This window comes from Gopherus flavomarginatus, chromosome 13 (genome assembly GCF_025201925.1).
Source record: "Gopherus flavomarginatus isolate rGopFla2 chromosome 13, rGopFla2.mat.asm, whole genome shotgun sequence".
Taxonomy (NCBI): domain Eukaryota; kingdom Metazoa; phylum Chordata; order Testudines; family Testudinidae; genus Gopherus; species Gopherus flavomarginatus.
This window is the reverse complement of record NC_066629.1, coordinates 27610259-27638016: the sequence shown is the minus strand read 5'-3', so window position 1 is coordinate 27638016 and position 27758 is coordinate 27610259. Positions and strand designations below refer to the sequence as shown.

The 27758-nt window shown below is 52.1% G+C and overlaps 1 protein-coding gene across 3 annotated transcripts in view; it reads left to right on the top strand.

The window, feature by feature from the left end:
* Positions 1-27758, top strand: part of PCSK7 (proprotein convertase subtilisin/kexin type 7) — a 62615-nt gene that overhangs the window by 29676 nt on the left and 5181 nt on the right. For all 3 annotated transcript variants that reach the window (XM_050921886.1, XM_050921885.1, XM_050921888.1), the window contains exons 9-14: positions 12515-12682; positions 14000-14107; positions 18231-18333; positions 24623-24779; positions 25719-25813; positions 26700-26793. In XM_050921886.1, coding sequence (XP_050777843.1) covers positions 12515-12682; positions 14000-14107; positions 18231-18333; positions 24623-24779; positions 25719-25813; positions 26700-26793 — 725 coding nt within the window. The remainder of the gene's footprint in view (positions 1-12514; positions 12683-13999; positions 14108-18230; positions 18334-24622; positions 24780-25718; positions 25814-26699; positions 26794-27758) is intronic.

Genomic DNA, 27758 nt, shown 5'->3' with positions numbered 1-27758 from the left:
GGGCAGGAGGCTGTTGTCCTTGGGGTGGCTGCTGTCACTAGAGACAAATGGGCAAGTCCTCCTCACCTGTCGTAGGCAGCCAGTCTGGATGCAGGAGTTTCGGACACAGTTCCTCCTCCTCCCGGCTTGCAGCACGGCTTAACTAACTGAGAGCTTCAGAGCTGGAGGAAATACAGTTCATCATCACTACCTGTCTAGTCACCCCACCTGAGCCCACTCATTCACAGGGTTCTCTCAGCGGGCATTGGGATTGGGATAGTGCTACATCCTAGAAAGCAATTAGGAGAAGCACTGGGCAGGGGGCTCTTGTTTTGGTCTAATGCCTACAAAAACATTGCCAGTGGGTGATCTGTTTATTTCCTGTCATGCACCACTCTCTCTCACTAGCACGTCTGTCTCATGTGGATCATTGCATCCGGTGGGCACTGCCCCTCCACATTCTCGCCCATGTCAAATTTTGTATCTAAACAGATTCTTATTAGGAAACCTAAACACAAATTTTTGTCCTAAAGTATCAACCGGGTGTTGGCTTTAACGGGACTCTGCCTACACTCCAAAGCAGCTTCTTCATCCTCTCCACTACCTGCTTCTGTGACCGTCATTAATGGGCTGTGACCCTACATTAGAAAACTGTGTTCTGACTGTGCTTTCCAAAGGAGAACACACGGCAAGAGACTGTCACAGCACAGGTGGATCTTGGGGCTGCCCAGTCCCCATGGCTGTGCTGCACCAATCAGGGAATGAACATGTGACAGCTGTGACTTGGGTTGGGTCATTAAGCTAATTGGCTGCCTCTCCTTCCCCGGTTGGGCATGCTTAACCCCTGGCGGTTTGGGGAATATTTTATCAACTTTTCCTTTTTCGCCAGAAATGACCTGTCGCCACACTAACCTGCTTCCCTGGGCCAAACAGGTGTCCCGGCTTTTGGTGCAGTGCGAAAGCCAGGGCATCAGGTCCCCAGCATAATGCCAGTGCAGCTTTGCCAGTTTCCACCAGCTCAGGATCTGCCCCGGTATGTTCCTAGTTTTGGACCAGAGCATCCTGGAGTCTTGCCAGCCTGCTGCAGTCTCAGACTGTTGCCCTTAGCAGCTCAGGGTAGAAAGAGGTGTGCAAAGTTAACCAGCTCCAAGCAACAAGTGCACATTCTGTGTGTGCATCCTCCAGGAAGGAAAGCATGTGCCTCCGTGCCTGCAGGTCCGGGCAGAGTCACTGGTGCTCAGGGGAACTTGTGCCTGAGCCTCATTACTGGGGAAAGAGACAGCTGAAATTTGTAACAGGAACATGTCCCCTTCTAGCCCCCACTTCTTATGTTGCTTCTCTTTTCAGCCTGTAAGTCCTTTAGGAAATGGGCTGTGTCCTGCATGGGTGCAGCGTCCAGCACATAGCAGGAGCTACCAACATAGACTCATAGACTTTAAGGTCAGAAGGGACCATTATGATCATCTAGTCTGACCTCCTGCACAATGCAGGCCACACAATCTCACCCACCCACTCCTGTAACAAACCCCTAACCTATGTCTGTGTTATTGAAGTCCTCAGATTGTGGTTTGAAGACCTTAAGCTGCAGAGAATCCTCCAGCAACTGACCCATGCCCCATGCTGCAGAGGAAGGCGAAAAACCTCCAGGGCCTCTGCCAATTTGCCCTGGAGGAAAATTCCTTCCCGATCCCAAATATGGCAATCAGTTAAACCCTGAGCATGTGGGCAAGACTCACCAGCCAGCACCCAGGAAAGAATTCTCTGTAGTAACTCAGATCCCACCCCATCTAACATCCCATCACAGACCATTGGGCCTATTTACCTGCTAATAATCAAAGATCAATTGCCAAATTAATTGCCAAAATTAGGCTGTCGCATCATACTATCCCCTCCATAAACTTGTCAATTTTAGTCTTAAAGCCAGATATGTCTTTTGCCCCCACTACTTCCCTCGGAAGGCTGTTCCAGAACCTCACTCCTTTAATGGTTAGAAACCTTCGTCTAATTTCAAGTCTAAACTTCCTAGTGTCCAGTTTATATCCCTTTATTCTTGTGTCCACATTGGTACTAAGCTTAAATACTTCATCTCTCTCCCTGATATTAATCCCTCTGATATATTTATAAAGAGCAGTCATATCCCCCCTCAACCTTCTTTTGGTTAGGCTAAACAAGCCAAGCTCTTTGAGTCTCCTTTCATAAGACTGGTTCTCCATTCCTCGGATCATCCTAGTAGCCCGTCTCTGAACCTGTTCCAGCTTGAATTCATCCTTTTTAAACATGGGAGACCAGAACTGCACACAGTATTCCAGACGTAGTCTCACCAGTGCCTTGTACAACAGTACTAACACCTCCTTATCTTTGCTGGAAATACCTCGCCTGATGCATCTTAAAACCACATTAGCTTTTTTAACGGCCATATCACATTGGTGGCTCATAGTCATCCTGTGATCAACCAATACTCCGAGGTTCTTCTCCTCCTCTGTTACTTCCAACTGATGTGTCCCCAATTTATAACTAAAATTCTTGTTATTACTCCCTAAATGCATGACCTTGCACTTTTCACTATTAAATTTCATCCTATTACTATTACTCCAGTTTACGAGGTCATCGAGATCTTCCTGTACGATATCCCGGTCCTTCTCTGTGTTAGCAATACCTCCCAGCTTCGTGTCATCCCCAAACTTTATTAGCACATTCCCACTTTTTGTGCCAAGGTCAGTAATAAAAAGGTTAAATAAGATTGGTCCCAAAACTGATCCCTGAGGATCTCCACTAGTAACCTCCTTCCAGCCTGACAATTCACCTTTCAGTACGACCCGTTGTAGTTTTCCCTTTAACCAGTTCCTTATCCACCTTTCAATTTTCATATTGATCCCCATCTTTTCCAATTTAACTAATAATTCCTCATGTGGAACCGTGTCAGATGCCTTACTGAAATCGAGGTAAATTAGATCCACTGCGTTTCCTTTGTCTAAAAAATCTGTTATCTTCTCAAAGAAGGAGATCAGGTTGGTTTGGCATGATCTACCTTTTGTTAAACCATGTTGTATTTTGTCCCAATTACCATTGACCTCAATGTCCTTAACGACTTTCTCCTTCAAAATTTTTTCCAAGACATGATGAGTGTGATTGATTCCCGGGCCTAGCGGTCGGCCGTGTGGTCTTGTTGTAATGCGGCACATGGAGAACGTTTTGTACCTCCCAACAATTGTGTCTTAGCAGCCAGGTCCCAAAGTGCACACATGGCCTTGTCTATCCCAGCAGATGTACGTCAGGGCCATGGAAACCACACTCTCTGTGTTTTGTGCCATGTGAGCTGTTGGAGGTACAGCTTCCCAGGCACCAGCATGGCATCCTACTGGAAAGAAAGGGCAGGGAAGCTCAGTACATTTCCTGTGGCAGTGCTGAGTCTGGTGAGACATGACACCACCTCTTCCTCATGCACTTCTGTGTAAGTGGCAGATTCTAGCCATGTGCCTGGGTATCACACAGGCAGTCACTCACCCCAGGCTTGTCCTCCACACTCCCTCCCAAGCTTTTCAGTGCAGCCAAAGATTAAGCCTCTAGACAGTGCTTGCTTATCTAAAGAACCCCAAAAGCATTCCTGATGCTGTTGTGAGCTGTGCTGCAGAGTAAAACAAAATCCTCGTGCTCTGTTCTTGTGGAAAAACCAGGCAGTGAAAATCTAATTGCTGCTGGTCTTATGTCCTTCATGGGCTGTCCCTGAGCCACCTTTCCACAGCAGGGAGAAAGAGAACCAAACAGTGGTTTGTCTAGTGGGAACACACACTGCTGGGCCTGTCTTGGACAATGCTAGGGATCGCAATAGCTTTTCTATAGAACAGAATCAAACAGAGGGAGTTCATAGACCCTGCTATGGAGGCAGGAGGCTGACAGTTTGCTGGGCTTCCGCTTACGCAACTGGCACTTCCTTTGGGCCTGCTTGGCTGTGTTATTTCCAAAGTTACTAACATTCAGTAGCCACAGTAGTTAGTTTTTATGGGCTGCCGCTCTTTTTAAATACAAGAAGGTGGGAGGAGAGAGATTACCCTGGAGCTGCAGCCCTGGGAAAACTCAGGGTGTTTCCAAGATAGCAGGCATGGAAGAGGGGCATGTCAGTTACCCTTTCTCTCTCCCCCAGAGCTCTAGCTCTCTTCTGTCCATGATGCGTATGTGCTGTCCCTGGCTCCCTAGAAGAGACCACCAAGTTCTAAATAGATCTGCCAATTTCCCATTGCTCTGGTTTGGCAGTAGTTCTACAAACATGGACTCTCCGAAAGAGCCAGCTCTGTAGCTCTGGGTCTGTAACTGGATCTCTGCTTTGCAAACCAGACTTTGATAACTAATTGAAGCAAAACAAGGTCTCCAAATAGAAATGGGGAACTTGGGGGCCAGGTCCAGGAAAATGCAACAATGAAAGAGACGGTGATGAGAGTAAAAGTTAACTAGCCACTCAGTTTGTCTGCTGACAAGTAAATGAGCCCCAGGTTCATTTATTCTCTGAAAACCCCAGGGGCTAGTGCAAAGAATCAGTGTTTCCTAACTAGAAAAGACCACATCCCCATCTAAGAAAATAGTTAGACTCAGGGTGCTACAAAAGAAATAAAATCTATAATGGAGCTTTAAGTTTTCCTTTTAAAAATAACTTGAATTAATTCATGCTGGCTTGAAAACCACTGGTGCTGGAGAAAAAGAAACACTACTCAATTAGGGACTCTGCTATACTTTTCATTTTTATGTCCAGCTTCCTCCAAACCTGAGGTCTGTGAGCTAATTTTAAAAAGTCTGACATGCCCTTTCTCCTTAAAGAATGGCCTCATATGATGATAAAACAGGCGCTACTCTTCCATCAAAGAGTCTGAATTGGGTGCCTTGCACGGCCCAGGAATTACACATGATGTAGATCTGTCCTCTCTTTTTACAGTAACATGATCACTACTCCAATAAACTTGTATCTCTTATGTAGGGCATATTAAATATACCCCTGTCTACAGAGAATATTCTCTTCTCTTTGTGCTTTGTAATTGTCCTTTCATAGTATTGGAGTTAATGTTTTTGACAGCCATCTAGTTTTCAGACTATAAATGTTCTGCCGTTTCCGTTAATGGGAAGAATTTAATATGGTCTCTGGCATGAACTGCATCTCTGACTGACATTTGTGGTGCTGTATTTTTTATTTATTTTATTTTGTAGAACATACAGTATCTCAGTGCAAATTGCGGCTGATAAAAGCTGACAAAATGCTTTGGAGTTGAATATAAAAGTCAACCAAGGCGGCACAGTTCTTGGCAATGGAGGATGCAGTTATATCCCACTGTGAGTGGAGAGGGACGAATGTTTCTGCCAGCTTGTCCAGTGCTTTGACCAGAACCAATTTTAATTAGCTGATTTTATGGCATGATGAAGGATGGAATGATGCACCATTTGGAGCCTTCTCAAGTGACTTTTCTAAGGCTAACTTGTTTACTTGCATCTTATCTAAGATACTTCTTACAAAGGCCAGATTTTGCTTGGTTACACACCAGTGTAAAGCGAGAATAAATCTGTTGCCTTTAGTGGAGCTAGTCTAGAATTACACGGCTGCATCCAAAAAAATAGAACTTGACCTGGTAGTTTTATTTGCTACCAAGCTATGACTGCTTTACTTCTCTACTGACTGATAGTTACAGTTAGGTAACTAGGGTTTTGTCCACAATGGACACTCAGGAAAGTTGATCCAAATTAACTAAAGATGTGAATTTAAAGTAGATTAGTTAAACTGCATTGAACCCCTGTGTGGATGTTCTTATTCAGAATTAAAGTGGTCTTAATTCAGTTTATCTTAATTCACTTCCAGATGGGATAACGGCCCTCAGTGCATCAATCTCTGCAGCTTGGGCCTGTCTCTTACTTTGTGTTTTAAAAATAAATAGCATCCATTTAATTTTAACAGGGGCAGCATTAACTCTATACAAGCTGGAGCAGTGCTAGAACAGCCCCCTTGCTTCAGCTGGCAGGAATCCATGTGTGATAGTCTTACAATGAGACGGGCATGCGGAGGGCAGGAGATGGCTGGTGCGTGCACTCAGCCTCCAGGAGAGGGTGGTAACTCCTGCCAGTTTTAAGTTCTGTGGCTGAAGGATATGGTGGCCGAGAAGCTGAGCCAAACTGGCCACTAAGTGCTTCCTGGGAAGAATAGGGTGAGCTGGAGTGGGGAGAAACTCCTTGTGTCTCAAGTGAAGACTCAGGGCAGGAGGGCATCAGGTTGGCTGGGTGGTGACCACATGGTAATGACATGAGTGCTGCTTAGCCTCAGCCCAGGGCTTTGCTGAGCTCACAGGAAGCAGAAGGGCGGCAGAGAGGGCTTAGCAGGTTTTCATACTTCTAGCGTAAGCTGCTGGGAAGCCTATGAAAAGCCAGCCCTCAACCGGGGCTACGGAGCCGTGGGAAATCCCATATGGCAGCCCAGGGGGGAAATAGCTGTCCTGTTGCACCCAGGGGGAGACTCCGCTTCCTGGATTTGGAGAACTGAACTGCTGAGTCAAAGCAGCTCTTCACAGGGGGAGTGAGGGGTGTTCGGCCTGGTCCCCAGCAGGAAGAGGAGCTGCCGGAGCAGAGCAGAGAGGGGAGGTGGAATATGGTGTTGCTTATGCAGCAGCAAGCAGGGTTGAGAGCTGGAAGGTGGCTTGGAGCAATGGAGCAATCTGGTGCTGGGCAGCTATAAAACCAGAGCAGAACTTGTGCCACCAGTGTGAATCCATCCCTGCCATAAGCCGGGCCACTCTTCTGTTCATATTTAGCACGGGGGCAGCTCTTCACTTGGTCAGAGTGCTGGGCAGATGTCCCCTGCAATCCTCATGCCCCAGCCCTCACTGTAGAGCTGCAGAAACAACTGGACTGCAGGCACCCATGGCAAAGCTGCATGTGGTGTCATTGGAGGAGCACCGTGTTCTCTGTGTCTGACCTGTTCTACGCTGTACATACCTTCTTGGGCAAGTGCCGTCAGCCAGCTGCTCGAGGGCTCGGTCACTACAACTCAGCACCTGCCTTGGCCACTTAGAGAGAAGTGAGAGCTGCCTTCCCCTGGCTGGAGAGCCCCAGGGAGCTCAGCATAGGCTGGAAACCAATCCCACGAATAACAACAAGGGCCTGTGTTTCGGAGCATGCGCACCAGGCTATGCATCAAATGACAGGGCCGAAGCTTGGCTATAGTAAGTGCCAGGCCAGTGCTGTGGTCTCCCCAGAATATGCTAAGCTGGAGTCTGGCCTTCTTGGAGTTTATTCATCACAAATACAGAAGCTCTTCATCCCCTGCATGGCCACTGCTGGGCACTGCAGATCCAGGTGTGGGTATGACACTCTGCACATTGGTATTGCCCAGTGGCATCCAGCCAGAAACCTCCCCTAAGCTCACTAATCTGAACCCTCTAAGTCAGGGGTCGGCAACCTATGGCACGCGTGCCAAAGATGGAACGCGAGCCAATTTTTAATGGCATGCTGGAGCCTGCCAGGACTCCAGCGTGCCATTAAAAATCCTGCCCAACCCGGCCCGCTCTCCTCTGCCCTCTGCTCCCCCCGCGGGGGCAGGGAGCAGAAGCATAGCTATGCACACAGGGTGGGCGAATGGCCCCACTCTCTGGGCACGGCAAGCCGTGGGGTCCGCGCTCCCGGGCCCGAGCGTCAGGCCGAGCGCAGCAAGCTGCCAGCCCCTCTCCCGCCTTCTCCCCTCCCCTGGAGCCCTGCTGCCGTGCGCAGCACTCTGGGGGTTGGGGCTGCGCGCTCCCATGGGGCAGCGTTTGGCTCCGCGGGGAGGCAGACACGCTCTCTGCTCAACTGGAGCCATGCTGCCACCGCGCGCAACACTCTGAGGGCCGGGGCTGTGATCTCCCGTGGGGCAGCGTGTCTGGCTCTGCGTGGAGCCTCAAGGTAAAGGGCCCAGGGCGGGGAGTGTTGGATAAGGGGTAGGGGCAGTCAGGGGACAGGGAGCAGGGTGGGATCCCGGGGGTGTGTGGCTAGGGGCGGGGGTCTCTGGAGGGGGCAGTCAGGGAGCAGCGGGGGTTGGATGGGGCATGGGAGTCCCAGGGTTTGTGTGGGGGCAGCGGATGGATAGGGGTCAGGGCAGTCCGGGGACCGGGAGCAAGGAGGGTCCAGGGGGGGCAGTTAGGGTGGGGGGGTCCTCTGGAGGGGGTGGTCAGGGAACAAGGAGCTGGGGGGGTTGTATGAGTTGGGAGTTCTGGGGTTTCTGTCAGGAGGCAGGGGTGTGGAGAGGGGTTGGGGCAGGCAGGGAGTAGAGGGAGGGTTAGAGGGGTCGGGAGTTCTAGGGGTCCTGTCAGGGGGCGGGGAGCAGTTGGATGGGACATGGGAGTCCTGGGGGTCTGTTTGGGGATGGGAGTGTGGATAAGGGTCAAGGTAGTCAGGGGACAGGTAGGGGGTAGGGTCCAGTCTGGGGACAAGGAACAGGGAGGCTTAGATAGAGGGGGGGTCCTGGAGGGCAGTTGGGGGCAGGGATCCTGGGAGGGGGTAGTCAAGGGACAAGGAGCAGTGGGGTTGGGAGTTCTTAGGGGGCAATCACCCAGCCCTCTCTCCTGAGCCCTGACCCCCAACCCTCCCTCCCACACACACACACACACACACACACACACCACGCCCTCTGCCCTGAACCCCGCACACACCCCAAGCCCCTGCCCTGAGCCCTGTACCTCCTTCATACACACCTAGCCCTCTGCTTGACTCCTTCATCCCCCCCACAACCCTAGCCCTGACTCTGGCACCCCCACCCATACCTATCCCCACCTGCCCTGACATCTCCAGCCCCCATCCCTGACTCCAGTCCGTCCCTAGCCCTCTGGGTCCTGGCTGCTGGCCCCGCACAGTCTGCTGCTGGTCTGGGGTTCTGGCTGATGAACCCTTGCGAGCCGGGCTCCTGGCTGCAGGCCTTGCTCTGCCCGCTGCCGGCCTAGGTGAACAGAACCCCGGCCGGCAGTGTAAGATCAACATTTTAATTTCATTTTAAATGAAGCTTCTTAAACATGTTGAAAACCTTGTTTACTTTACAATACAACACTAGTTTAGTTATATAATATATGGACTTATAAAGAGAGACCTTCTAAAACACATTAGAGTGAATAAAAGAAGACTCGGCATACCGCTTCTGAAAGGTTGCCGACTTCTGCTCTAAGTTCTCTACCTCGGACCCCACGAGTCCGTCCCCCTGGGAGTGCTGACTCCGAGCCCCATGGGGAACGAAGCAAAGAGGGCCTGGAACTGAGCCAGGATGCCAGGGTCCCACGTCCAGCTCTGTTGCTCACTCCCTCTGTGACATTTTGGGCCATTCACTCGCCTCTCAAGGACTGAGTTAAATCAGTGACCTTTGTAAAGGGCTACCTGAGACAGAAGATGATGGGGAGGTGAAATGTGCAACTAGTCAAAGTTTTCTTGTCAAATTGGCAGCGGGTCTCTTGAAGGTTAATCCCTACAGCAGCCATACTCTGTCCTGGTCAGACCTTTCCTGAGCCAGTCTCCTCTTCTGTCTCCCCACCCCTGGAGCCATTGTGTGCGGCACAACAACCTACTGTGGCCGTGTCCTGACCGCCCGTGGCTGCTTTTCTGCTTAATCCAGTGGCTTGACTGTGAACTCCCAGGGACATGTTTCCAGACTTTCCCGTTACTAAATCCTGCCCCTTTGTTGTTGTTCCATTTCTGGCTGCGAATGAGAATGACGAACCTTCCAGCAGCTTGGCCTGCCTGGCTGCAGCTTGGCATAGGCTCAGCAACCACAAAGAACAAAAAAGCCCATATGTGCTGCAAATTCCACAGGCATCCAAAGAGGAGGTCGCCGGTGCCTTCCTGTGGCCGTTCCAGGGGAGAGGGCAGGGTGTTGAACGGATTACACGCCAGCCTACCTGGAGTTAATGGTGAACCGAACAGCCCTGGAGACTGGGGACTGCATTTGCAAAAGTAGGCACTTCCTTTGGGTGCCCAATCTGAGAAACCTGAGGCCAGACATTGGAAGGTCTGAGTCATTGAGTGTTTCAGTTGGGCACCCCTTGTCCCAGGTGGGGCCCCTAGTCCCTGGACACACTTGAGAATTCTGGCCCAAGTGCACTGGGGAGGGAGCCACAAGCTGCAGTGAGGGGAGTGTTAGGGGAAGGGGAGCAATGGAGTCCTTTGGGTATTTTTTAATTCTTGTCATTGCCAGTGTTCGCATGGGGGCAGAAGTCAGGGCTCCTGGCTTCTAGCAGCTTAGCTAAGTCCCGTCACCTCCCTGTACCGGTTTGCACATGCTTAAAACGAGGGCAGTATTTACCCGTCTTGGCGAAGTGCTTGGAGATTCTCAAGCAACCGCTGTACAAGTGCAAAGCACCATCATTTATTCTATTGCCAAAAGCCATAAGGTGTCTGTGAAATGGGAAGCGACGCCAAACAAAACTATCTGAAGCCCTCCTCTGTGTATGTGTGTCCCTGTAAATAGCTCCCCTCCTGCAGGAGGGCCGCTGCATTGTTCAGATACTGTGCGAAGCTCCTGCGAGGAGATGCCCAGCTGGTTGGGTTAGTGGTACAAGTGCCAATGCTACATCCTGGCCGGGGTTTCATGCTCTGATTCCCACTCTGACATGCCTTTGTATAACCGCTCCACACTTCTCCCCATACACATGCCTTCCAGTCGGTTTCACGCTTCTGATCGCCCTGGGGGGAAGAAACTGAGCGTTTAGGCTGGAATGCATGGCTGGGCTGGTTACCCGAGAGGGCAGGGGAAAAATATGCTACTGGCAGCGTGAAACATGCTTGGTGATCGCTGTAGCATTTAATCAGCAGGGATCATTATTAGCTCATTCCTTCCTTTTTAGGGCAGACGTCTCGCCCCAGGCGAAGGACTTGTAGGGTGGATGGGAGTTTGCAGTCCTTAGTGTGCAAACCGGAGGAGGCTAATGGGTGACTTGAGCACAGTCTATAAGTAACTACGTGGGGAACAAATCCTGAATAATGGGGACTTCGGTCTAGCAGAGGAAGGTAGAACACGATCCAATAGCTGGAAGTGGAAGCCAGACCAATTCAGACTGGAAATAAAGTGTAAATTGATAACATTGAGAGTAATTAACCTCTGAAACAATTTCCCAAGAGTGGTGATGGATTCTCCATCACTAGCAGTTTTTAAATCAGGGTTGGGTTTTTTTCAGTTTCTAGGCATTCTTGTGAGGCTGGTCTCTGGGCTGTGTGATACCAGGGGTCAGACGAGATGATCACAATGGTGCCTTCTGGCCTTGGGGTCTATGAATCTATTAAAAGCAAGCGCCAGCCTTGCTTTCTAGGTGTACAGCACCTTGCACTACATGGCTGGGTTGCTCAGAGTCCTTGAGGAGTTAGGAGTCCCATTCCCATTGAAAGTCAGTGGGATTTTGGACCCCTTTGAAAATCCCAGTCTGTGAGCACTATGACAAACAAATGACAACCCAGCCTCCCGCAGTCATGCCTGTGAAGCAGCCATGGGGGTAGGTAGGTTATTTTGGGGGGCTGTAGTGGACGGACAGACCATAGAGAGGAAGGCTGTTTCAGCGATTCAGGCACTTACCTAGGATTTGGGAGCTCCAGGTTCCATTCCCTGCTTTGCCACAGTCTTCCTGTGCTTTGAGCAGGGGTTTGGACTAGATAACCTCCTGAGATCCCTTCCAATCCTGATATTCTATGACCTTGGACAAATCTCTGCGCCTCGGTGCCCCAGCTGTAACATGGGGGTGGTCACCCAGCCCTGTAGCCCAGTGGTGCTCAGAGGATAAATACATTAAAGACTGAGGTGCTTGTGTACAGTGGTGATGGGAGCCAGACAAGTGCCATAAGTGGGCAGACAGGCACAGTGGAAGAACAGCCCTTGGAATGGCTGCGCCCCCTGCTTCCCAGTGACACGGTTCCTTGTCAGACCAGGCCCCTGTGGCGTTGACGTTGGTTCCCCCAGCCTCTGAGCTGTTCTTCCCCATTTCCAGCTGCACCTCATGGTCCCATTTATGTCACCTTGCCCATGGGAGGCAAGGAGCCATCATGGCTGTGGCAAAAGCAGTTAGGAGAGCACAGGGCCGCAGGCCTGTCCAGGAAGAGCCCTGGGAGCCCTTGTCTGTGTGAGCTCTGGGTAGACTTTCAGGAAGGCACCCAAACCTCTGTCTGCTCCTTTGAAACCCTGGGCTGGAAATCTGGCTTCTCGCAGGATTAGGCCAATTCCCTTGCTGGGACTAGGGGGTGTGTTAAGACAAAACACCATCTGAAAAACCCCCAAGTGATGGTTTGTCATCCCTCGTTGCTTGGCTGAGGTTCAGCTTGACCGTTGGGCAAACGGTCAGGAGCATTCGCTGGGCCCAGTCTGTACCCAGCGTTTTGTTACTGGATGTGTTACAAGCAAGGTGTAGCCTCCATCTGCTGCTGCTGTAACCTGGAGAGCGAGACAGGGACATGTGGGTGATTCCTGCATGCACAGACCGATGTGCATGGTGGCTCACTCGTCCTAAAAGCTCTAGCACTCTGAAGGCTGCATCTGACCAGAGATGTCGCCTTGGCTCTTTCTTTCAAGGTGACGACAGACTGGAATTTGGAGAAAGGCACAGGATGCACCGAGGGCCACACGGGGACTTCAGCTGCTGCCCCCCTCGCAGCTGGCATGATTGCCTTGATGCTCCAAGTGAGACCATGTCTCACCTGGCGAGATGTCCAGCACATCATTGTCTTCACAGCCACCAAGGTGAGAAAAGGGCTCCTTGGAGATGTCCCCCTCGTTCCAGCCGCACAGAACCTCCAGCCCCTCAGCTGGCGAAGGCTCCAGTGCATGTTGGGTGGGTCTGGATGGGCTTGAACAGTGAGCTCACCCCCATCAATCTCTCCTTTCCCTTGACCCCAGGGGATGGATGGCTTCCCCTCGCCCCTTGTTCTCACCAGGAATGTGCCTGAGGCAGACGGTATTCTCTGCTGTCACCATGATATATGGGGTATTTGTTCCATGCATTCCTGAATCTGCCAGGATGCAAATCTTCAAAGGTATCCAGGATGAGCCTGCGTGTGGCTAGTGCAGGAGCCGGGGTGGAGTAGGGCTGGGGTGGCGGGGTCGAGATGATACACTCCCTGGAGTTTTTGCAATGGCCCCTAAAGTGCTTTGCAGCGTGAAATCAGAAAAGCCTGGTTTGTCTGATGCAGTCAAGGAATTCTGAGTCTTGGAACAGAGAGTGGGAAGAGCTCCTTTTGCAAATGTTGCTGTTTGCTCCGTTCTTATTCAGGTACAGCTCCCTCTGACTTCAGGGGGAGTTTGACTCCAGAAGGAAGGAGTAGATAGTGAATCTGAAAGAGGCATCAAGGGTTGGCCAGCAGGCAGGGATTTTTTGTACTTGGTGTGTGTGTCCCCTGCAGTTTGCGTGACACAGTGAGATAAAACTTGCTTTGGCGCAGCATAACTTTTTCCACAGTTGGAGACAACGGCTGCCAAAGCACTAAACCCCAGTAAGTAATGGGACCCAGATCTGATCTGCCCCAACTCGCACTGATTTAAGTGATTGTATTTATTTCTTTGAAACTGGCCTTTAGACTTTCCAGGGGCTGCGATCTGGGCAGGGAGGGAGGAAGGGACCAGCTGGGATATTTCAGAGCAGAGGCATTTTTGTTCTTTGTGCTGTTTGTTTTTCTTTTGAAGAGCAAGGAATCCTGGCTCGGCTGGGACTCAGTTTAAACAGAGGACGAGCTGTGCTTTCTAATCAGGCCCCATGGCAGAGCCAGAGTTGGCTTTGCTGCTGTTACAATTCACTTTTCAGTCTCTTCTGCAAAGTCTGCTGGCTAGGCAGATGTAGCCAGGTTCCCCCAGTTTCCGGAGGGTGGCTTAGGTCTGCGTTTGCAAGGTAGGGCCCATAGGTATGCATGCAGCCAGGCTAGGAGAGTGCTTTCCCAGTTCCCCCAGTCCTTGCGACCCTCGTCTTTGCGTAGCTGGACGTTAGCTCACCCTGCGAGAGGCAGGTGTGTCCCCCCCTGAGCTGAGTCACTCCAGCTGACGTGGCTTCCTCTGGTTCCTTTGCAGTATGAAGATCATCGCACCAACTGGGACACTAACCAGGCAGGCTTCAGCCACAGCCATGAGCACGGCTTCGGCTTGCTAAACGCTTGGAGGCTTGTCAATGCTGCCAAGGTAACTCAGGCCTGCAGGCGTCAAGCCCATCCAACAGGCAACCCCACGGGCTCCCCCTAGACATACCCTGCATGCAGGGACAAATCCAGCCTAGCAACAGCTTCTCCCCCAGTCTCCGGCTCCTGGTGGCCTGGCCTGGGTGTTTCCATAGGGTCTGTTACTATGGGAGCTACCCGTTGGCAGGGCTGTGGCCAGGCCATCCTGTGTATAAGAGACAAGGGCAGGGGCTTCAATAGACAGCCATGGGGCTGGGCCAGCACTCCTCAGCCTGAGGACAGCCTGACATCGACTCCCACCTCCCAAACCTCATCACAAGCCGCAGCTCCTCCCCACGGCCTTTCTCTCTGAGTGAGCTTGGGCGACCTCAGGGCTCTCGAGACATTTGGGGGGAGCTGTGAAGTCCTTTGCTGAGGGTGAGTATGAAGTGTTTCCCTCTGCAGGGCAAAGCTTCTCTAACAAAAACTCTAACAAAGGCATCTGAAGATGTGGGTTTTTTGCCCAGGAAAGCTTATGCCCAAATAAATCTGTTAGTCTTTAAGGTGCTACTGGACTCCTCGTTGTTTTAACTCATGTAGCCACTGTGGCGTGGTCCAGTGCAAAAGGGCTCAGGACTAGCAGTCAGGAGACCTGGGTTCTAGTCTGGCTCTGCTACTGACCTTGGGCAAGTCACTTGCCCTCTCTGTGCCTCAGTTTCTCCCGCTGTCCCATTTTGTACTGTCTGTGGATGGAACACCCTATAAGAAAGCTACATATTTTTACTTATAAATTGTAGTAATGGGGCGAAACGTGGTGTGTAGAGTGGTCCCTGCTTCCTCAGCAGGTCAGCTCCCTGTGCACATCTGGGTCAGAGCTGGCCTTTAATACTGTCTCTCATGACCTTCTCATAAACAAAAAAGGGAAATATAGCCTAGACAAACCTACTGGCTGGAAAACCCTAACCATAGTCATTATCAGTGGTTCACATTCAAGCTGAAAGGGCATATCGAGTGGGGTCCGCAGCTATCTGTCCTCGGTTTGTTTCTATTCAATATCTTCCTAAATGATTTGGATAATGGCATGGAGAGTATGCTTGTAAAGTTTGTGGATGATACCAAGTTGGGAGGGGTTGCAAGTGTCTTGTAGGAAGGAATTAGAATTCAAAATGATCTTTGCAAACTGGAGAAATGGTCTGAAATAAATGGGATGAAATTCAATAATGAGAAATGCAAGTTCTACTCTTAGGAAGAGACAACCAATTGCATAAACCCAAAATGGGAAATGACCACGTAGGAAGGAGTACTGTGGAAAGGGATCTGGGGGTCATAGTGGATCACAAATGAAATATGAGTCAACAATGTCATATTGTTGCAAAAAAAGCAAACATCTTTCTGCTGTGAAGGAGCAGAGAGGCGTCTGCCTGGCACAGCAGGGGTTAAAGAACACCTGTGGGGTCAACTCGCCCGGCCCCGCCCTGTTATACCTGCAGCCAATGCCAGGCCTGGAAGAGGGAGAAAAGAAGGGAGCCCCCCTCAGCCAGGGGCTGACTGGCGAAGAGACAGGAGCTCTCTGTGTCTCTGCCTGAAGGCACAGATGCAACCTGCCTGCCAGCGCATCCACTGGAGGCAAGTACGTCTTCCCCTGCCAAGAGGTATCTACCGCCAAGCCCCAACTGGGGGGAAACTGGACTAGCATGGCCATGCCCCAAACTAAAGGACTTACATAGGGAGCAAGATGCATCTCCCCTGCCTAGGGATGTGAGTGGCCCAGGACTCTGAGCCAGGACCTAAGGGAAAGGAGGGCAGGTCCTGCCCTCCAGCCCCTAACCAACGATCTAGCCACTAAGCTGCCCAGCCACTGAAGGCCCTGTCACAGATGTATTATCAGGAGTGTTGTAAGCAAGACATGAGCAGTAAATCTTCTGCTCTATTCAGCATTGATTAGGCCTCAGCTGAAGGACAGTAACCTATTCTGGGCTCCATACCTCAGGCAAGATGTGAACAAATTGGAGAAAGTCCAGAGAAGAGCAACAAAAATGATAAATGATCTAGAAAACATGAGCTAGGAGGATAAATGGGAAAAAATGGGTTTGTTTAGTCTGGAGAAGACATGATGGAGGTGGGGGACAAAGTAACTGTCCTCAGGTATGTGAAAGGTTGTTATAAAGAGGAGGGGAATAAAATGTGCACTGAGGAGAGGAGAAGTAATGGGGTTAAGTTGCAGCAAAGGAAAAACTTCCTAACTGTCAGGATAGTTAAACACTGGAACAAATTCCCTGGGGAGGTTGTGGAATCTCTGTCATTGGAGGTTTCTCAGAGCAGGTTGGACAAACACCTGTCAGGGATGGTCTAGACGATACTTAGTCCTGCCTCAGTGCACAGGGCTGGACTCGATGACTGTCCAGATCCCCTCCCAGTCCTACGTTTCTATGATTTTGGTGTGTAGAATGAGTTTCCATGTGTTTTGCTCCCATTGGCCCTGCAGCACTAGCCCAGCCCAGGGAGAGGGAGATGGATTCTAGTCTGACTCGTGTTTCAGCAACAGAATTATTCACTCAGTTCCAGTGCAGCATCTGTGAGGCCTGAGAAGAAAAGTGCCCAGCTTGACAGTCAGATCCCAGGGGGAGACAACAGCACTGGTGGTTTAAGACAATAAAATAATTTGTAAAAGAAACATTGGCAGAAAAATTGAGTAGGGATCACAGAGACCAGTGAGCACAGACCCCCTCACACAGACATGCTGATCAGAGCAGGGCTGCACTTTCAACCCCTGCTCTGCTAAGCCTTAGCCAAATCCACCTCTCACAGTGATTCCAAAGATCAGCTGCATAAAGAGGATGAGACTCTGGCCTTCCCTGTAGGGTAAGTGATACGTTGACTTGGGGGTCAAACTACAAGGATTCCTGCTGCACCTCCTCACTATACGGTTGCTTTGGGGATGAAGTCATGAGTCCTTAAGAGAGTAGTGCAAATCTGCCCCTCTTTCAGAGCTCTATATATAGCCACAGGCAAGAGGCTTGTTGATGGAAGCCGTCGGGTCTGATTCATGGCTCTGGGGGCAGGGGGTTGTTGGCAAGGCGCAGCGTGATGAGACTGTCGCACCTTCTTTTTGGGCACTAAGCTTTGTGACATGGCAGGGGAACCTGGCATTCTCTGAAGGCAACTGCAGATCTCCAGGAGCTGCAGTCCTTGATTGTTCGTGTGTGTTGCAGTGGAAGGGGAGTGCTTAGGACAGGGGCCGGGTTCTGTTCCCTGCTCTGGCACTAACTCACTGTGAGACCTTGGGCAAATCCCTTCGCCTCTGTTTCCTCATCAGTAACCTGCACAGTAGCATGTACAAAAACAAGACAGCTCAGCCAGCCCACCCTAGTGGGGGCAGCAGGTGTCTGTGGTTTGCCAGAATCACACCTCCCTCAGAGTACCTTGCTAAGCAGGTTTTCTCATGTTAGTATTCTCAGGCTTGTCTCTGTCCCTGTAGTGCTCAGGGAGGTGTTTGTGTCCCTGGGTAGGTGCTAAGAATCTTGTTCTGCTGCCCAAGCAAAGCCCTGGGAATCCAGGACCCGGCTGCCTTTATTAATGGCCAGGCTGCTTCAGTGACTGAGCAAGAGCAAATTTCATTGCCCCTGGAAACACTGTCTCAGAGAAAGCACCTACTTTCCTCTGCCGTTCCTGCTGGTTCTCCTCAGGCACCCTGGCTGAGACATAAGAAGTCAAGTGACATGCCCCAGGTCACTCAGCGTGTTGATGGCTGAGCTGAAAATGGAACCCAGGAGTCCTGACTCCCAATCCCTTGCTCTAACAAATGAAGCAATGTTCCCTCTGCTCTTCAGTACATTCAACCGGGCCTGCTTTTCTAGCATCACATGCCTCGATAGCTTCATAAAGCCCCTCCTTCTCCCAGCATCCCTGCGAAAGTCTTCTGAATCTCAGACCCCAGACTTAAGTTCCCACACTAATGTGTTGTAATGACTCATTGAGCTGTTTCTAAATAATTAACACCACATCCATGACCACCTGCAATCGATACATTATTGACGAGCCCAGCCGTGGAGAGACTCCTCTTTAAAGGTTTGTGTGTTAATGGCTAGGGAGAGTGAGGATTCGGATGCTGCAGGATGCTAACTCTGCCCCCGTCTCCCTTTCTGCAGATCTGGGAATCTGTCCCATACCTAGCGTCGTATATCAGCCCTGTTCTAAAGGAGGGCAGGACCATCCCGCAGGTGCCTCAGGCATTGGAAGTCACCTGGAATGGTAAGCACAGCTCACCCCCTCTGTGGGGCCCCATCCTTGTCTCTCAGGCAGCCCGCGGCCACAGGAGAGGAGTACAAGGCCTTGTATACCTCCAGGTCACCAGCTCAAATCAACAGCCGGGTGATGGTAACCAAAAGTCGCTCTCGCCTGCTGGCCGGTGTGAGCTGAGAATAGGCCCTAGAGACCCAGCTCCCCCCAGGGGTGCACTGCGGCACGGCAGGGCTGGGGCCCAGGGGATGGGGCAGTGCGTGGGAGGCATGCAGTGTCACTGCCCATGCAGGGCTCACTATGTCTCCAGGACTGTCAGTCCTCTGCCTTTCACCAGCATTGAATTCACCTAAAGCATCTGCCCGGGCAAAGGGCTGCTGGGGTGTAACAGAGGGCAGCCGGGTGTAGGAAGGTGCAGAGAGAAGCTGTGCTGAGAGAACATCATCTGGTGAAGAAATTGGAGCATTCGGGGGAGAAGGCCCATAGCGGGGAAATTGAGGGAGCAGCAGGGATCGGTTTTCAGCAGTGCTGGGAAAGGAACTGGAGATGATGCCATGGGAAAGACAGGAAGGCTGTTCCAGGGTAAGGCTCTCACCCCACAGGCGGCTGATAGCTTGGTAGGGCGTTTCTCCCAGTGAAATAGCGGGTGTTGGGAGCTGCTTTGTTAAGGGGTGGCATCGTGCTGAGCATCCAGGGAAGGTCTGTGTGGGTGCCTGGGGGCTGGAGCGATAGACGCTGGCAGGATGAGAGTGCCCCACCTCGCTCGAGGGCTGCAGCATGACCAGGGAAGAACTGATCAGGGTGAGCTGTCAGGGGAGCGTTGGACAAACCCAGGCTGCAGCCAGCCATTTCCAGTGTCCCAGGTCCCAGTGGGGTAAGAACGGGCAGAATTCTGTGGGGATGTTGCCAGGTCAGGGGGAGCTGAGCAGGGAAGAAAGGAAGCGAGGGCACAGGTAAACGTACCTGCATCACACTGGCCAGAACGTGGCCCTCTGAGAACTCCAGCCAGATCTGCCCCTGCCCTAGGCAGCAGCTGCCAATTGAGGGACTGGCAGTCCCAGTGAGTGGTTCTATGCAGGCAGCCAGTGCTGGGATCTGCTGGCGGTGGTGACATGCCACTGAGGATCCAGGATCCCCTCATTGTCTGCTGTCCTGTTTGTTTCTGAAGTGTGCTAGTAAGCAATAGTGCTCCTTCTTGCCCATCCCATTGGAGATGAGAGTAGGATGAAACAGTGAACCCTGGAGAAATGGGGGAGGCTGGATCTCCTTCTGGATGTTCGCTCATGCAACATCTGTGGGGTTGAAACCAAAGCAGACCGAGTTCTCCCCGGCTGGGCACTGCACCATGGGAGGGGTGCAGGGACGTGGATGCAGTGCTGAAAGGCTGGAGATGTTGCCAGAGCAGAAGCCTCAGTGGCTTCGCCTTGAGCATGCTTACGGTGTACTGTGCTGAAGGCAGATAGTGTGCAGCAGCTCCAGATGCCCTCCCAGCCAGAGATCAGACATCAGCCAAGCAGGAGCAGAAACAGTGTGCTGGGAGAGACAGCTAAGGCTGAGGAGGGGGACTGGGGCAGGAGAGCCAGCATGGCCCCTGGTGGGAGAGGAGGAACAGCTGTGGCTATAGGGATGACCCCAGTGGGACAGAATGGGAGGGCAGCAGGGACAGATTGGCCTCGCACAAGCCCATGAATTTTAGACAGACTATGGAAGAGTTAAGTGTCCCGAGAAGCCTGATTTTTTTCTTTTCTTTGTGAGCCCGCTGCTGCGTTTGTTTGTCGAGCTGCTTCCCCCCACGCGCGAGTGATTTAATAAATTGATGTCTTTGGAAGGCAGACAGGCATTAGTGAGCTCTTACGGCAGGGGCTGGGCTTTGGCCAGACCTGTTCAGTTGCCTTTGACCATTTTAGGTAATGTTGCAGCTCCTGACTTGGCTGGCCTCTGTCAACATAAACAAGGCCCTTCTCCAGAGCTGCTACTAGTGGGAAGGAGAGGCCCAGAAGTAAAGATGAGCGATGTGGTGCAGCCAAGGGTTGCGGGGCTTGTTTTCCTTCCCATCCCAGGAGCCCCCTCATCATGGGCTCACTGGCCCGATGTGCTTGTGTGTTTTAGTCTGGCCTTCCTTTCCTGCTCACCAGCTGCCCTCCCCTTTAATTGTGTTTTGTCTTCGTGCATGATGGGAAATTCCCTCTGCACCCACTGAAATGACTGACATTAGCCATGGCTCCCCAGACTCTCCATCGAGGCGGGCGAACGTGGGATTAAACCCTTGGCTTGCTCATTGACCCACTGCTCCCGGGAGTTCATCCCATTCATGAGCCTGGTGGGAGCTGCAGGGCACAGAGGAGCAGCCCTTCTTGTCCATTTCCAGTGCTCGCCATCAGAGGGTCCCAAAGCACCTCGCGGTCACCAGTGAATGAACCTACTCCACCTGCTCTGGATTAGGGACCTGAGGAGCCCTTCTTACAGCCAGTGCCAAGCGACTGACCTGCCAGACAGCTTTTGAATCCTGGTGCTGCCTTTGGCAGGGAGCCCCCTGCTTTGAACCCACTGTGTCAGGCCCGGGCGAGATGCAAGCTAACTGAATGATTTCCTCCATGGTCACACAAAGGGTGACCCCAGGGGCCTCCAATCTCCAAGCCCTAGGCACTAACCGCTGGGCACAGGATAGGTCGCGGGGCAGTGGGCAGAGAGCTCATCTGAATGGTTTTCACAGCTGCTCGCCATTCAACAGAGGCCAGCTATTCGGAGGGCTCCCTGAAATGACTTTGACGCGTCAATGGATCTCCCGTTAGACAGGTGTCCCCATTGCAATTCCCCGCTCCACTCCCGGCCATATCTCTTGGGGGTCTCCAGGCCAGGCCTGAGGCACCTTGGCAGGAGCTTACCTAGTTAATTTTGTGCCGACTGTGCAGAGGGGGAGAGAGGATGGGAGGGCGGGAGGGCATCCGTCCCACATCCATTCTGAGCGCTGAATTCACACACCAATGTAAAGCACAGAGACCTGGCTGCCCACTCCAGGGAAACGTGAGTGTCAGGGGCAGCCTCTAGAGAGACCTTGTAAAACCGCAAGAGAGAAACTAACCCTCATCCCGGCAAACAGGAGACAAGGTTGTTTTTTGTTAATGGAGTCAGGTTTGTTCTCAGTCTGTAGGAGCCTTAAAGATCATGGCTAGGAGAGAAAAACAAGAAGGCTCTGGCAGCTCTGAGAGCGTTGCCGTAAAAGGAATTCTAAGTTGAAAGTGCAGCAGCAAACGAGATGTTGGGAAATGCCAGAAGAGAGACGTGGGGGAAGTGTGTCCGAAGGAATGCACTTGGCTCTGCTTTCCAACCAGGTGCCTTGGGGACTCACCCGGAGACTTAACCCTTCAGCGCAGGCAAGAAGGGAGCCTAGAACTGGCCTCTTAGTCACCACACACGTGAGAGGTCTGCTGACTCCATTGCTAAGGAAGGCCATGTGTGAAAGCAGCCAGGAGAGTCCTTAATGCACCTCTGGCCCTGTAGCTCGGGAATGGGCTGAGGAGGTGTGATGCAGTAGGGGCTGTCTGTGTGGGGAGTGGGAGAGCAGGGGAGGACTTTAGGGGATGGACGATGCCAGAGCCTGTAACCTGAGCTAGGTAAGGGAGGGGAAAGGTCAACACCTTTGCCCAGGAAGGGAAAAGGAAGGGAGTGGCAGGAGGGAAGCAGTTTGAGTTTGGGCTTGGGGCTGTGTGGGCGGAATTCAGGGTATCCTAGCTAGGATCCAAGCACCCTGAAAGCCCAGAAGGACTCGGTGGAGGGGTCCTGACTGTGCCTGCAAGCTCTGCTGTAACCTGTGTTCCTGTTGTCCAATAAACCTTCTGTTTTACTGGCTGGCTAAGAGTCACTGTGGGTCCCAGGAAGAGGGGTGCAGGGCCGGACTCCCCCCCCACTCCGTGACAGGAGGCAGACGCTGCCAACCTGCTTCCTGACTGGGGAGCTGGGAGGGCAGTCAGAGCTAGAGATGGCCACATTGTCTGGCAAATAGTAAATTTGTCAGAAAATGCATGGGGGAGGCTTTGCACTGAAACCATTCATAAATTCAGGTCCAGTTGTGCCTGGGAAAAAATGGATTCTCTCTGTTGAAAAGGTCAAACTGGTTCATTTCAACTCTCTTAAAACGAAACATTGGGATATTTTGTTTTGAAATTTAACTATATTTATTTAAAAATAAACAACGAAAAAGGATGAAAATACCTGAAAAGGAAACATAACGAAAACCTGAAAATAATTCATTTCTTCTCAGGGTTGGGAAGTGTTTTGTTTTTGTTTCGTCTGAGGTGTTTTTGGATGCAAAGTGAAATGTTGTTGTTTTCCTTTCAGTGAGAAAAGCGAAACATTCAGTTTTGCTTCAAAATGAACCAGAATTGGGATTGGATTTTTTTGGTTTGGCCCCCAAACTGAACAATCACTTATTTGCTCAGCTCTGTTAGCCACCCTTAACTCTGGCTGAAATCTGCTGCTGTCAGACTCTCTAGCTAATTACAGTTTCTCGTTGGTAGCTCCTTTGGGGAGGCAGTATTGACTAGTGGTTGGAACTAGGGTGACGAGATGTCCCGATTTTATAGGGACAGTCCCGATATTTGGGGTTTGTCTTAATTAGGCGCCATTATCCTGCACCCCCTGTCCTGATTTTTCACGCTTGCTATCTGGTCACCCTAGTTGAAACTGTGTACTGGGAGTAGGCTGACCAGACAGCAAATGTGAAAAATCAGGAAGGGGGCAGGGGTAATAGGAGCCTATATAAGAAAAAGACCCAAAAATCGGGACTGTCCCTATAAAATTGGGAGTCTGGACTGGGAGTCTGGACTCCTGGGTTCATCTCTCAGCTTCAGTGCTCACGCCCTTGCCACTTTAGGCAAGTCACTTACCCTCCCAATGCTTCTGGTTCCCAAGCTCTAAATGGAAATAACGATGCCTCTAGCTCACAGGGAGGTTGTGAGACATAGTTCACTGATGTTTGCAAAGGGCTTGGAGGTCCTCGGGCGAAAGGCACCGACGAGGGGCAAAGGATTATTATTACATTTGCTGAGGGTTGAAGGGTTCTCATTGCAGCCCTGAACCTTCACACCAGCACCTCCTCTCCTGCTCTGGAATTCGCAGTCCCTGAGTCAGGACTGTGTGGAATTTTTGTGGTAAACTGGCCTGTCTGTCTGTCACCTTGAACTCAGCCCATCTGTTCCAAAGAGCAGAGTGTGTCACAGTGTACCTAGGGCCATCCCTGTCGGGAAGCGCTGGAGCATTCAGCATGAGCCAGGGCCAGGAGCATGTGACATGCAGCATTTCGCTTTGGCTGCAAGCTTAGGTGAGCTGCAAGAAGATGCAAGGAAGCTTCTTGTCATGGCATTCGCATCACAGTGGCACACACAGCCCTACTAACTTCACAGCACAGGCACATAGTTTATTTCGCAGGGAGAAGAGCATAGATCCAACTAGGGCTTTGCAGGTGCAGTTGACATGTTATGGGATATCAAAGGAGCATCCATTCTTTTTTATACAACATTTCTAAGTACTTGCTGCCACTACTTTCTTCAGCAGTTATCCGACACCGCATCTCTCATCTTTCTTCAAATCCTCAATTTCCTGTCTTTGCTGTATATAATAGCCAGAGTTCAGCAGGAGTCACCCTGCTAAATCCAGTTATGTTGCTTTGCAAAATTGTGCTGAGGAAGGATTTGTCTTTGGGAACAAAGCACATTTGCAAAAACTCCTAATGCTGGAGGGAAGCTCTGACCAGATATCACCTGTGTATCTGTTTAGGACAAACTTCCTGCATTGGTGGGAAGACAGGCACTGCATTCCGGCTGCATGAGAAATTCCCAGTGGAGCGCCCACAGCCCAAGCCGCACAATCCAGGCGTGAAAAGCAAGGCAGCATAGTCACAGCTGAGGCACTGCAAGCCACGCAGCTGGGTGTACAGCTGCCTTCCTCTGATGGCAGGAGGGGACGGAGAACCCTTTTCCAGGCCTGGCTGTTTTCCTGCAGCTGACGGGGGTGGCAAGGGGCTGTTAACAATTAAAATGAATCAGTTCATGGGAAGTTGAGACACTGATCGCAGAGCTTGGTGCCAGCGTGCCCGGAATTGGAAACGAGAGCAGCCTTGCTGCATGTACAGGCAGCGGGCAGAGAGTCCGTTGGAGAGGTGTCTAGCATGTGTCCTGCCTACGTGTCGCTCCATTGTTCCCATGCAGCGCGGGGAGGTCTGGGGGGAGTGGGGAGTGCTCATTGTGTGTATGTGTCCTATTAACCAGCCTGCTGACACCTGCACGCCTTTACTCGTTACCAGTCACAGCGGCCGACCTCGCCTTGTCTGGCATGAGGACCTTGGAGCACGTGGCAGTGACCATCACCATAATCCACCCTCGCCGTGGCAACCTGGAAATCAAACTCCTCTGCCCCAGTGGCATGGTGTCCAGGATTGGGACAACCAGGAGCCTGGACTCGTAAGCAGGGCAGAACTCTGCCGGCGGGAGCTGCAGGAAGGGATGGGATGGGCTTGAGGGGCAGTGATGGGTGACTTCCCAGGTGCTATAAAGTCAGGGGTCTGGAGGTGAAAGAGGGGGCTGGGTGGACCACGTGCAGCAAAGGCATTTCCATGTGGGTTGTTGGAGTGAAAAGGGGTAGTTGAAAGCCACACACGTAATACAAAGATAGCACCGTATTAACTCAGGAGCTTCTGTCCCTATGTGACCCCACTGTCCTTTCCAGCCCCAGCATTCAGAAGCCTGCTGGGTGCTGCTTTTGCTCCATGGGTGGGGAGGGAGAATTTCCCAGGATCTCCCTAACTGACTCCTAGCCCGCTCCTGCCCCATATTAACACAGACCTGCTGGCCATGGAGAACTCCACTCCACGCCCCCAGAGCCCAGCGAGTCCGCTGCAGGGGGATCCAGACAGAGCCGCTTCTGTCCATCTCTCGGGGGCAATGCGGGGAGAGGGAGGGTGTTCATTAGCTGCAGCTCCCGGGTTCCTGGCCAGTTCTCAGCACCGCCCTCAGTATGAGCTGTCCCTGGGCTCTGTCCCCCCAGTGAAAGCAGCACACGTAAGCAGGCAGCGCTGGGATGAGGCCAATGTCCCTCTCTCACCATCCAGGGTGGAGTGGGAAAGCTCGTATGGCAGCGCCCAGGCCGCCTCTGGCCCGTGGATAGAAGCATTGCTGTCGCCGTCACCTCTGCTCTTTAATCTCCAGGCTTGTACCTGTTGGCTTACGTGATGTGCTCTGCACTGAGGCCAGGGACACCCAGCCCCTGCTGCCTTGGCCGCCAGCTCCTGATCTCCTGGCCATCTCGTTGGGACAGAATCTGTTTGCAGACCTGACGCCCAGGCACAAGTGCCCAGTGGCTTGTTTGCTCCTCACGGGGTATTTTTCTCCTCCCTCTTGCAGAGATCCCAACGGCTTTGCTGACTGGACCTTCTCCACAGTGAGGTGCTGGGGGGAGGAAGCCCAGGGCATGTACAGACTCATTATCAGGGATGTTGGTGAGTCCCTCCCTCTCTGGGAAACGAATGGCCCGCTGTCGACTTTCATTTCTGACTCCTTTGTGTGTCGGGTCCTCGCCCAGTTCCAGAGCCTCCAGTCTCCTTCTGCCCTGCAGGGTGAATCCATTGACTGCTGCTGAGTTCCTGGGGGAAAGGCCCATTCCCTCTCTGCAGGACAGGTGGGGAGTGCAGGGCCCAGGGCTGGATATAATCCAGGCAGGTGCTATATTAGCTGGTCTTCTACAGCTCTGCCCCCGCTCATCTGTCCTTCCACACTGCACTCCTGCTATTCAGCTCTCTGCAGCATGCTGACGCACCTCAGTCCCAACCTCCCTGCTGTCCCAGCCCTGTGCACCCCATCAGCTCTACCGGTGCAGCTCATTCCTGCCCTGCAGCATCTCCTGCTCATCCAGGCCAGGGCCTCTCCAGTGCAGACAGAGGCGGCTAACTGAGGGGAGGGGACGTGCTCACTTTGGGCTAGGCTGAGACTAGTGAGGGCCTGAGTCCGGCAGGAGCCCAGGCCTCCAGAGCAGGATGGCTGGGTTGACCCCCAAGCTCTCCCTGCTGGGTCTGGAGACTGGCAGCACATAGGACTTTTCTGGGAACTGTGCTGTGGGCCTTCCCATGAGGCGAGCAGTCGTTTATGTGCCACCCAGCTGCTGCTGAGGCCACGTGCCCACCATATGCTCCGGCCCGTAGGATTACAGAATAATGCCAAGAACACTGATTCTTTCCCAGGCTAGGAGGCACAAAGGGTTCCCTTCCCCTATTCTGCAGACAGGGTCGCCATTGCTGTGTCTGCAGGCAGGAATGCTGATTTCTCTGGTACGCTGCAGCAGCAGGTACCACGTGGACCCAGTGAGAAAGTCTCCGTTTGCTTTTCCAGGGGATGAGACGCTGAAGACAGGGACATTGAAGCAGTGGCAGCTGACGCTTTACGGCTCTTCATGGACTCCGGCAGAGATGGGGGAACGGCGAAGGTATGGGAGCCTCCTTTCACAAAGGAGCCGTGAGGCCGGGCTGAGGCCTGGCAGCGGGTTTTCATATTTGGACAGATTTTTGAATAGGTCAAACTTCCACGGCCCAGGAAGCATCAAATGAGGTAGAGAGAGCTGCATGGAATCCATTTGTAGCCACTCGGCGTGCTGCTTCGCATTTCTGATGAGGATTGCCGTCATCTAGCTCCCAGGGAGAAAGCCCCAGGGCCCTGTGAGATGAGGGGGAATTCGGTTCTAAAGAGAGAGGGAGTCTGATTTCTTTATCACCTCAGAAATCCGAGCTGCTGCCCTTTGGCTGGCAGCAGTGTCTGTAAGCAGCACAGAGGCTGCCTGGGGTGCTAAACGTAGAGAAACGTACAGTTGAACCTGGAACCGATTCCTGGTGAGGGGAAGCTGAGGTGGGGTTTGTAGCAGCCTGGAGATGGAGTCAGGACTCACTAGGCTAGGGTCTGCAGCTGGCCCCATGGAATGATCTGCTGGGGGAACTGGGTGGCTGCGCAAGGGAACTCTGTGTCTGCTGAATGAAGCCAGCATCTGATCCGATTCTGCCTGGCAGGTCCTGGGGTGCACAAGGCCCTCACAGACAGCTTGGCTGCCAGGGGCAGATTGAGGAGCAGCGTGGAGGGCTTTAAGCTGGTGGATAGGTGACAAATCACGTATTTTGATCAGTTCAAAGCACTTTTTCCTTTAACTCTCATGCCGCCTGTCAGACTCGTTACCGAACGGTGCATTCTGGCTGCCGAAGGGGACACATATAGTCCCTGGGAGCTGCCGCTCCCCACTCTTTAGCCTGTGCTTAGTCCGGAGCGTTGGGGAGATCAAAGCCAGCAAACGCACTGACGGGGGCAGAGCACCTCCCTGCAGGGCTGGTGTCTCTTCTAGGAGCTTAGACCTGAGCAAAAGTTGACCCCAGGAGGAGAGGAAACCTGCTTTCCTAACCCACAGGT